This window comes from Sinocyclocheilus rhinocerous, unplaced genomic scaffold (assembly GCF_001515625.1).
Source record: "Sinocyclocheilus rhinocerous isolate Xijiao unplaced genomic scaffold, SAMN03320098_v1.1 scaffold2196, whole genome shotgun sequence".
Lineage (NCBI taxonomy): Eukaryota > Metazoa > Chordata > Actinopteri > Cypriniformes > Cyprinidae > Sinocyclocheilus > Sinocyclocheilus rhinocerous.
In genome coordinates, this window is record NW_015656189.1 from 259046 (window position 1) to 271390 (window position 12345).

The 12345-nt window shown below is 36.7% G+C and overlaps 1 protein-coding gene across 1 annotated transcript in view; it reads left to right on the top strand.

Annotated features, from left to right (window-relative positions):
• Positions 1-4038: 4038 nt before the first annotated feature.
• The window catches only part of kiaa0930, a 15843-nt gene continuing 7536 nt past the window's right edge, over positions 4039-12345 (top strand). Inside the window, exons 1-5 of the mRNA XM_016527413.1 lie at positions 4039-4287; positions 8061-8209; positions 9151-9255; positions 9426-9503; positions 10353-10454. Coding sequence (XP_016382899.1) covers positions 4146-4287; positions 8061-8209; positions 9151-9255; positions 9426-9503; positions 10353-10454 — 576 coding nt within the window. The 5' untranslated portion in view covers positions 4039-4145. The remainder of the gene's footprint in view (positions 4288-8060; positions 8210-9150; positions 9256-9425; positions 9504-10352; positions 10455-12345) is intronic.

Consider the following 12345-nt stretch of genomic DNA (forward strand, 5'->3'; position numbering starts at 1 on the left):
CCGTATGCACAAAGGCACAGATCCCTAAACAAGGCCATATCTGCAGATGAAACTTTTTTTAAAATTTGAACTAGCACCTCATGACTACACCACGTTATGTACGAGAAGCTGCAAAAGACACAGGCACAAGTGGAATGTACAAAACATGGTGACATTAATTTTTAAGTAAATATAATGGGCGATATATTGCGTCACCAAAAATTATTGAGGTCATGTACACATATATTGCGCGATAAATCGATATATTGATTATTGCGACAGGCCTATGTTAAACAACACAAATATCCTTAATGTATTTAATCCCATTCTATTAAATGTCTTTGCTTCTGACCTTCGATGATCCAGTTCAACCATACTAATAAGCAAAAATTACTCTAGACAAACATCTGTGTGTCTTTTTTTATTGCTGAAGTGAAATTGAAATTTCTTCTTCTGCATTCTACTGTACGGACGTAAATTTACTTTCCCTTCAGCCTGAGGCTTATTCATTTCACTTTTGGTGTGAAAAGGCTTTTATATTTGCCAAAAATATAACTTAACAAACAAGCAAACAAACAAGCAAGCCCTGTCCAGATTTAAAAAGTAACGCAAAAGTAACGTAACACATTACTTTCCATAAAAAGTAACTAAGTAATGTAATTAATTACTTTTTTATGGAGTAACGCAATATTGTAATGCATTACTTTTAAAAGTAACTTTCCCCAACACTGGCTATATTTGTCTGTCTGTCTAACAATCACTGTCAGTTTATATCTCTGTGTAGCAAACAGTCTAACAATCTATCTATATCTCTCTGTCTGCCTGACAATCTGTCTCTCTCGCTCTCTTTAAATGATCTGCCTGTCTAACAATCCACCTATATCTAACAAACTATTTATATCTCTTTATATCTGTCTGTTTGTCTGTCTTTCTTTATATCAACAATTTCTCCCACAATCTGTGTTTTTACTCTCTCGTTCTTTCTCGCTCTCTCTTGATTCAAGGTTTCTTTCTCAGTGTTGACAGTTGTTATGTGTGGTGAAGTATTTGGATGTGTGTTCATTCTCAGTGCAGATGTGAACAAATGTAATAAACAGGGATCTTCATTCATTGGACTGGCAATAATAAGTAATGAGAGGCCAAAGTGAACACATCATTGACACATTAGAGATGGATATTTAAAGGCAGAGTAAGCGATTTCTGGTAGCCAATGTTGATATTTGAAATCACTTAAACAAACACGCCCCTACCCCAAAAGGGTCTTGCCCGTGTTACTGACTGTCATTCTCCATCAGAGGGCATCACACACCACACTAACAGACTTATGCACTTGATTACAGGCTTAATTAACCAAGACTTAGTCATTTTCTTCATAATTTGTAAAAGATAGTGGGAGTTGATGCTGATGCAGTAGCAGAACGTGTCACGAGTGTGTTTTGAAGTTACTTTGTACACAGACTATCAGCCAACATTAAGTCTGACTCAGGCTCCTGTTCTCACTGAATTATCAGCTGATATTTTGCCTTTTTTGCCACCCTGACAGCACACAAACTCAACGTTGCAGAGACATCTATGTATACGTTTTCATATGCCATACGTCTCTAAAACATTTCCTGTCTGACATTCAGCAGTTTATCACATTTATGATTGTGAATTTTTGTGAATCAGATATTTTCAAGATGTTTGTACAAAATATTTAATGCGAATTTGATGCGTTCTTCAACAGGCATCTTGGCAGCGTACGTGTGTTTACTGCGGTATCAATGAAGTGCTTTTAATAGGCTACAGTCTGTGTAGTGTGCATTACAGTATGCCTGTGAGATCATCTTTTTAAGTTGACCTCACCCACAGGACTGCTGCTTTATTTTGTGTTATTTTATTATTTGGAACGGACCATTCATGCTAATGTCCTATAGAGCCCCTTGTGGCAAAGCTGAGAACGCACTTGCATTACCAGTTGCATTTTGACACATTTTGGAAGAAGTGTTTGTGGTTACATACTTGCTTGGAGTAAGTTTTGGGCCTAATGCGAGCAGATAAAAAAAGGTTCTGTTTATACAACGCAATGAATGTGTGCTGCTCATATTCAAGAGTTACAGGTCCATTAGAGCAGACCTGGGCTAGTTGTCCTTTTTTTTTTTATATATAACTTTAGTGACTATTTCTCAGGGTGGGTTTATTTTTAAAGTCAGTTTCTATATAGACATACACCTTATAATCTTGAGAAAGCTATTGAGATATTTTCACCAGTACTGTCCTGGAAAAAAACAACAACAGTTAATTCAATACGGGGGCATGTTGTCAAACTGTATGGAGTAATATGTCAGGCCGTTTAAATTCTTTTTCATGAGAATTTAAATCTTAAAGCATTTTGACACACACACATACACAAAAATCATAGAAAACGACTAATGTCAGTGTACTTTTGAATTCACTTGTTGACCTGTATTACAAAATTACAGTATTCCCTGTGACAACTAGCCCCAGTCTCCTGAATTTGCTACGTAAACAGTAAAACCAGCAGATGAAGTTATTATTGGACAACATTTATGTGTGGCTTTTTTTTTTTTTTTTTTTAAGTAAAATCTTCTAGTGCTGATATGTTCTGATGTGGATACTGGATACAAGTTTCATAGGTGGCAGTGTTACTACTGATGTTCTGAGCGCTCACTTAGATGGTTGCTGTGGAGCGGTGTCATTATTTTTCAGTATTTTCTGAGATTGTACGTGAGTACTGATGTGCAGAGCTGTATGTGCACACTAGCTGATTGATGCGTGTGTTTAATATGAATATAAACAGCCACATTTCCAGGATAACACTGATAAAACTGCTCATGAATTAAATCATGTCATGTCTTTTCCGCTTATTTTACTGTCACATACATGATGTTACAGTGCAAAACAATGTTTTTCAAACAAATGCAGCACACCGTTTGAATATTTCATACATTCATTGCATTCTCTTTATATATCTGCTAACCACTTAAAGCATAAATTGTTGAAAAATAATTTGAAGTGTCATTCTCTGAATTAATGTGACATCAGTTTATATAAAAAGAATATTTCAGAGACAGCTGTAATTTTTTGCTTTGATATGTATTAAATCAGCATGCTAATATAGTGAATCTGATATATACCAATAACATCAGTGCCAAGAATATTAAATGTAATTGAACATCACATTAGAACAATTTGTCAGCAAATTTGAAAACAGAACCAAACTCAATGTCACAACAATAGACTGTAAATTAGAATAAAAGTCTGCCTTTTTAAAGAAATACTATAAACAATTCTAATTCATTTTAGAGAGAACATGTTAGAGAAAACAGACAATTTAATAGAACATTAAATATAACAAATATGACAATGTAGTTGTCATGTTATAAAAAAGGGACACTATGATTTAAATTATTTAACAAAAAAAATACTTAATTACCAATTACTATTATTAGCAATAGTGATAACTAATTCAATAATATATTAGTATACACTTTATTTTAAGGTGTCCTTGTTACAGTGTATTTATACATTTAAGTACTGAGTAATATTAAAGGGGTCATATGATAACTACATGTACTTACTATGATTAGGGTTTGGCTTAGGGTTACTTGCATGTAATTATGCATAATTAATTGTTATTATAATAGTAAGTACATGTAACGTGTAACAAGGACACCTTAAAATAAAGAGTTACCATTTATTAATATTTATTAAGCCTGTATACCAAACACATTCAATATATTCAGCAAACTATTAATTTAATACAAGGTTCAGACACAAGAGGGGAGCACAAAGAGTCTAAAACATGAAAGAAACTGCATGTTTGTTTCAATTGCCTTTTGTTTTGAGTGTTTAGTTTCTTTCATGTTCATTAATAGTATTACATAATAATTAATAAAATGTTTTTTTAAGAATAAAATTGATTGACTGTTCCATATTCTCATAATATTGCACTTACAGTCTATGGGTGAGAGCGATCAGTAATATTAGAAGTGGCATGCCCCCTTTAAGTGACGCCTACGGCGTGACATCGGGCCGAGCATGGGGTGTTCCCGACGCAACGCGTCGCCGCTGTCGGAAGTGCAGAGCGCTTGTGTTGTTGTGCTCGGTTGTGTCATGTACGGCGGTCTGTGAGGTTCCTGTGAGATGAGCGGTGAGATCGTGTCATGACATCCGCGCGCATTATGGCAGCTCTATCGAGTCAGAGCGATGATCCTGCCGAACCGGACCAGTCCCTGCAGCACATGCTGAAGGCCATCGCAGACGAGCGGAACCGCCTGAACGTCAGACAGGACCTCAGCGGACTGGGTCAGTACATTCAGCAGTACACACTCACCCCTCGAGCCTGTCACAGCCTCTGTCCTTCATTAACGCCGCAGACACGTCAACATGATTGATTTTATCAAGACGATCAAAGGCGAAAACAGGCCGCGGTCATCTGCTATTGTTTCAGCTGATGCACCTTTATGACATAATTCACGAGGTGTGCCGCCGCTCTCTCGCGCCTGTGATGTCATAGTCCTATCTATCTATCTATCTATCCTTTTTGACTACATGCCTGTCAGTCTGTGTAATCAGATAACGTCAAGATATAAATGTTTGACTTTATGTTATGGTTGATTAAATCACAATACAACTCTTTCTTAGCTAACACCTGTTGAAAATGCTGTAATGTATGACACTGACAATATAGACCAAATGTTTATCAAATTCTTTATTAAATTACATGTTGGCTTATTGATTTCATCGGCATTCCCTTTGGCTTGGGGTTTTTCCATCCTGTTAACATGGAAAAGATTGACAAGGGTTTTGATGACAGTGTAATCCGAGGATAAGCTGAGGTTCTACTGACCCTATTTGGTTCGTATTGTCAGAGTACATGTTTGTCCCTATTAAGACCAGCTTTCCTTACTGAAATCCTGAAAATTCCCTGAGGAGAGATCCCATAGCTGCTCTTATATTACTACTGTGTTGTGTTGTCAACTTGTCAGGGTCAGAGTTCTGGTGATTACTGAGTAACTTAAGTCACATACAAATTCATCATCTAAACTCACAATAAACAGACTCGCTCTTATTCATTCTAAATCATATACTGTAGATAGTTCGGGTTCTCCTCACCAGATAAGCTGGACTGCACAAAGGAAAGTAATTTTAGCCATTTTTTTCAGAACATCTTTGATTTTGATGTGGTCTTTGTGCTTCATTCTCTCTCTCTCTCTCTGTCGTCTTTCTTTGATGATTTGTCCCTTTTAAATATTTCATTCTCTGAGCGACACACTGTTAATGTTTGGCGTTTTGCACTGCTCTTCACTTCTGCTTTTGTGAACATCTTCCTCTGGTTACAACTGGCACGTCTAGTATCTCTTGCTGTCTTTGGCGCATGTCTTTTTTGGTAAGACTTTAGTAGCTCATTTCATTAACGTATTATAAACTAATAATTAACTTTTTACAGCTTTTATTATTCTAGAAGAATGTTATGCTTAAGTTATAATATTGTTCATTGTGCTTGTTCATAATACATTGACTAATGTTAATTTACACAACATAAAATGTTAAAAATCTAAAATGGCAAAAATGTAGATATTGTCATTAACCAACATTAATAAATGTTGTAAAAGTACAGTATTAACCTACTCCATTAACTGAATTTTATCTTATTTTAAAATGTTACAACTTTTTCCCCTCAATCCGGTTATTTACGCACAGCTTTGTTAGCTGGATAATTAATTATTCAGGATATGTTAATAAACCAGGGATTTTCTGTGCTTCAAAGCATTACAAAACTTTATCCAGTTGTGTTACCATTGAAGAGATCATATTTAGAAAACCTGTTTGCTGACCATTGGGTATAAACTATAGCATTAAAGGGGTCATATGATGTTGCTAAAAAGAACATTATTTTGTGTATTTGGTGTAATGAAATGTGTTTATGCGGTTTAAAGTTTAAAAAACACATTATTTTCCACATACTGTACATTATTGTTTCTCCTCTATGCCCTGCCTTTTTGAAACGAAAGGAAAAATTGAAATCGCATCATATGACCCCTTTAAATATTGCAACTTTATGCCAAGTTATTCTGAAATTATCCAGTTAAACAAGCAAGCTCTGTTTAAGGAACAGACCTGAAATTAGAATATTTGACAGTAACTCAACAACTATACGATTAACTCAACAAAAGGCCCAGAACATTAAAATTAGACCTTAAAGCCCCGTTCACACCAAGAACGATAAAGATATAGTTCTAAAAATCGTTCTCAATATTAAAGAATAGCAGAGTCCACACCACAACTATAACGATAAAGGCACAGAGAAACGATATAGTTGGAATCACTTTCAAAACGATTTTTCTCCAGCTGATGAACGATAAAAAATTGACAGCCAATCAGAATCCATCCTGCTGTAACGAGCTCGAGAATTTAAAGCGGCAGACGCATGTGCGCTTGGAATAAACAGACGATATTGTTCGCTGGTGTGGACGCTAATATCGTTATCTTTATAGTTATCGTTCTTGGTGTGAACGGGGCTTAAGGCCTGAAGGCCTCAGATGAACTATACTGTCTACTCTGATTAAATTCCATAGAAGTTGCCATTTGTTTCTAGCTGTAGAAGAACTGAAAAATATCAGTAGCTGTAGTGGAACTGAAGAGAAGAAAGAAGTAGGTTGTAATGTTGTTGTGCTGTCTGTCAGTGCTTTAGACGGTGTCTGAGTGTTGAGGTTTGTCTGTTGCTGTTGATATACAGCATCTGCTCAGAGATCAGAGATACTGGACTTCACAGTGCACACTATCTTGACATCAGACTTGTCCTGGTCGTTTAATTTGTTTGTTATAAAAGATGAATTCATCTCAGCTCATGGATTTAAAACTTAGTAGTGGGATTTAGAAAGAGGAAGTACTGCTGGTTATTTGTTCAGTTCTTCCTGAGGATCCACCACTCAACAAGCTTAAAGGGGTAGTTCACCCAGAAATGAAAATTCTGTCATTATTTACTCACCCTCAAGTTGTTCCAAACCTGTATGATTTTTTTTTTCTTCTGCTGAACTTTCGTCTGACCAGCAACAGTTTGGTTACCCACAATAGTCTAAATAATCTTTTGTGTTCAGCAGAAGAAAGAAATTCATACCGGTTTGAAACAACTTGAGGGTGAGTAAATGATAAAAAAACTAAATGAGTTTCATGTTTGTGTGATCTATCCCTTTAAGCTTGCTGAGTAGTGGACCATCAGGAAGAACTGAACAGATATCCAGCAGTATCTTCCTCTTTCTAAATGGGGATGTGGAAGTCCAGGTCCTATGATCATTTCTCTTTTGTGTAGATTGAAAACCATGGAAGTAAATGTCATGTTAGGAGCTCCTTAAGTACTATTATACAGCACTGTAGCCCCTTTTCTGCTGACAGGGTGCTGGTGCAGATCTGGAATTGTTCCAGTTTTCAGAACAAAACTCAAAGTCTTGATGGATTGACACAGAACAAAACTAAATGGCTCATTAACATCATTAAAGATGTCACCAATCACCTGTACAGTGCAGCTAATGATGACATAAAGACACTGAATTAAATTTCTTTTGAAATATGTTTGAAATATGTTTTCAAACCTTGTAATCATATACAAAGTCTGTATCGATTTATTCTTTGGGAATTGCTTTGGGAAAATGCTAAAGCAATTTCAGAGGTGAAGGAACATTTCAATATTTTCTGATGAAATAACTTTTCTGATGAAAGATTATGAAAATTTAGAATAATATGTATTAATAAATTGTTCAGAGTAAGTAATGTGTATTAAGCAAGTAATTAGGATCAATTTTGATTTCATATTGACTGTAATATCTGTTTAAATGTTTGTTCAACTTGCAATAACATTGAAGATCACCAATAACATCTGACAACAATGGTCAGAATTTTTGCTTCCTGAGGTGAAATCTGACCAAAAAATATGTTTGCAGTCAGTTATTGTGTTTCTAACAAGGAAAAAAGGCAGCAGAAATGGCTGAAATTTTGCGCAAGAGCCTTTTCGGTGCACTTGATTAAAACGCTTGTACGAAAATCATCGTATTTAATTAGATTCTTTTTTTTTTTTTAAGGGTGCTTCAAGGATGACCGCATAGTGTTCTGGACATGGATGTTCTCCACATACTTCATGGAGAAATGGGCACCACGTCAGGATGATATGCTCTTCTATGTGCGCCGCAAGCTCTCCTACGTCAATACAGACAACACAGAAGGGAAGAAGGTGAGATGAACCTATTCATTCTCATTGAGTGAGGTGTAGAGTTAACAGAGAGCATTGGTTTCTAAAATTTCACACCTGGGGGTTAGACAGTTTCATGCATGCCCTAGATTTTTTTGAGCACTGCAACTTATAAACGGTAGCATTTTTCATTAGGTCCCTAACAAAGATTATTATATAGTGGGTAGTTCACCCAGAAATGAAAATTCCGTCATTTATTCACGCTCATGTGGTTCTAAACCTGTTCTAAACCTTTCTTGCAGTGGAACACAAAAAAGAAGATATTTTAAGAATGCATCTGTTTTTTTATGCCCGTGCATTGAAAGTTAGTGGGGTCGAGTGTTGTTTTGGATTGTTTCAAAGTAATTTAAAGAATGTTCAGAATTGCTTTTTTTGTATCCCACATAAGCAAAAAAAATGTACAGGTTTGGAACTGCATGAGGGTGAGTAAATGATGACAGAATTATTATTATTATTTACTATTTTAACGCTTAGTATATGTACTGTCTCCTTACTCTGTCACTCTAATCACCTTCTTCCAAACAGTAAAGAATTACAAAATAAATAAAAAAGTGACAAACCCATCTTAGATATCAGAGAAATAGCTTTATTATGAATCATCTGGACATGAGATATATGGGATGGAGAACGTTGCTGGTCATATTGGCATTTAAAAGTACCTGCTAAAACTAAACAGATGTTTAATCTTGCCTACATTAACAATGTCATGTTATGAAAATTTGAGATCACCAAAAAAGGTTTGAAATAAGTGTGTGAGAACAATTCCGTTTCATCTAGCTGTTTTAACATGTCCCATATGGCACTAACCAGACAGAATACAGAGGAGAATCACATGCTCCACCAAAAATGTCCTGTCCTGTCAAAGCACAAGTTTGGAGCATCTGAACTGGGATTTGAGTTGCTACGACTTGTGTTGTTTTCAGTTGGAGGTTGAGGTTTACAGAAGAGACTCTAAAAAGCTGCCTGGACTCGGTGATCCTGACATCGACTGGGAGGAGAGCGTCTATCTCAATCTCATCCTGCAGAAAGTAAGCAAACCTCAATGATCAGACGCTATGAGGTGTATATGTGCAATGTAAACACAATTAATTGCTCTAAAATATAAACAATAAACCAACGACTACTCTCTCTGCGACATAGAAGTTTTCATACTGTCATTTTGGTGTAGTTTTGCCCATGTAGTCTTTTTGTCCCACAGCTGGACTATGTGGTCACATGTGCAGTTTGCACACGCTCAGATGCAGGAGACATCCACATCCACAAGAAGAAATCACAGGTAAAGACCACATTTGTGCAGTTTGTGTGATGGGATATAACTACGCAGTTCAGACACAAGATAACACAGTAGGCAGTCTTATTAGCCCGTCTTTAGTCTAAGGTTATGATACTAGAAGGTGATTATTATAAAATGAATTGTATACACTTGTCAATAATCAGGTGTTTTCTGCACAAAATCATAGTAACAGGGTTGAGAGTCTTGCAGTTATCCATTATTAGCCTTAGCTGAAGATTGACACTAGAAGGTGATTATTATTAGACCATATAATGCCATTGTTAGTAATCAGTTGTTTAAAAAAAAAAAAAACGAAGTAACATAGTTGACAGTCATGCTTTATTAATCTAATGTCTGGTTTACACAAAATCATCGTAACAGTCTGGTTGTTATTAGGCAAATCATAAGGTTATGAAATACAAATTGTAGTTTAATACTTAAAGTTTAAAGCATGAAGCATGAGTTGTTTACTACACTAATACTCGTTACAGGGTTGATAGTCTTATTATTCAGTCAGCTGTTTTTAGAAAAAACATAGGATTATGAAACTACAAGCTACAATACAATCACTACACAAAATCATGGTAAAAAGGTTGACATTTCCTTCCAGCTCAATCCCTAATGACACACCCAGATAGCACACATACGTATGATAAACGTTGATAAAATTCTTTCCATACATTCTACATCATAAACATCTAAAACCAAACTAAACTAATAAAAGAGACATTAACTAGTCCTTGAAGAGTTTACTTCCTTGTAGAGGTGATGACACAGACATATCACAGCTGAATGATTTAATGTTATTTCTATGAATTTGCAACTGAAAACAGAGGATCTCTTTATTTACAGCAAGTGTTTGCCTCTCCAAGCAAACACCCAATGGACAGCAAAGGGGAGGAGTCAAAAATGAGCTACCCCAACATCTTCTTTATGATTGACAACTTTGAGGAGGTAACCTTTTTTTAGGCTCTCAAATCACATTGTGGTGCTAGAGCAATGATGCTAGAACAAAACTGCTGGTAATTTCAAAAGCTGTGTACTGCAACATCAGGTTAATCAAAGGAGAGACGTGTGTCATCTAACATAAGGAAATAAACTACTGAATATCTGTTCTGAGGTCATATCGAAGTGATATTTTCTGAGGTATGTATGAACAGGTTGGACAGGTTTACGTGGTTTTCCTGGTGTTGTTGCTACCTAGCTCAGTCAGGTAACTGAGTTTTGAGTCATAAATGTTCAAGCATGATAATATTTTTGTAGGGTTATCTGTACAGAAATAAGCTGCATCTCAAATGATGCACTAAACACTATGCACTATGCACTCATAATCAGAATCTGATAGACCCTACCCCTCCACTATGTAATTAAAGGGGTCATATGATGCCATTTCAAATTTTCCTTTCTCTTTGGAGTGTTACAAGCTGTTCGTGCATAGATAAGATCCCTAAAGTTGCAAAGACTAAAGTCTCAAACCCAAAGAGATATTCTTTATAAAAGTTAAGACTTGTCCACGCCCTCCTAAAACGCCTCGTTTAAACACGCCCCCACATGTCTACGTCACTGTGTGGGAAGATTTGCATAACACCGCCCAAATGTATACACAAAGAAAGAGGGCGTAATTTTTATTCTCACTGTAGTCCTAGAGACGCTGTGATTCGTTGTGAAAGCGAAACTACTTTGTTTGGCCTTCCAAAAGAGGACGATATCCGCTTCGTCATGCCTAGAGCTGATCTGTGCTGGTCGCTGAGGGAATACATCAACTTAGTGCTGTGGATCGCTGGATCGGCTTTCACCGTGGACGAAGTGGAGTCCAGCCCGGGGTCGTCACATGTGGTTGCCGCAAGCCCGCCGGCCGCTCCTTCGAATCCGCCGGCCTCTGCTCACTCTAGCCCGCCGGCCTCCGCTCACTCTAGGCCGCCATGTGTGACGCTGTGTGTTTCATTGTGAAAGCGAAACTACTTTGTTTGGCCTTCCAAAAGAGGACACAACTAGAAATCAGTGGTTAAGTTGTATTTACAACACTGTTCCAGAACAGTTCAACCCAAATATTCAGATGTGTGCAGTGCATTTTATGGAGGACTGTTTCCTGAACCTGCAGAGTAGCCTACAATGCGTCTGTGCACAAAGGCTGTTTCTATAAAGTGGGGCAGTTCCAACTTTGCAAGGACAGTATGGCGCATCTGACTCACAGCCTGTAAGTAGGTTTTTTTATATTTAAAGAAATTGCCACTGACGATTCAAACGCGAGTTTTGAGCAGTGTAGAGTAGCTACACTGTTGTTTCTGGGAAAAAAAAGTTGTTTGTCGTTTCTCCGATCACAAATGCAGACATGGTTGTATGTTTACACGGCACGATACACAACGCAACGCGTAAAAAGACAGTATAAGTCATTATAATCAGTAATTATGTCCCCACTGGATGCAACAAATGCCTAGTTTGTAATGGGTTTTATTGGTTTTGTCTCATCGCGCCGGGACACGGCATCACATTATGGTAAGGAGCGTCACATTTCCGTCACACGCTTGAGGTATTCGGCCAATCACAACGCACTGGATAGCTGGCCAATCAGAGAACACCTCGCTTTTCAGACCGATGAGCTTTGTAAAAACCGACGCGTTTCAGTAACAGGAGTAATAATAAACACTATTAAAACAACAATAATGTACAGTATGTGAAAAATTATGTGTTTTTTTTAACCTTAAACCGCATAAACACATTTCATTACACCAAATACACAAAATAATGTTCTTTTTAACAACATCATATGACCCCTTTAATATTTTAATACTTAAAAGTCATTTAATATTTCATTTTTTTGCCACTCATAGTTTCTGAAAATAAT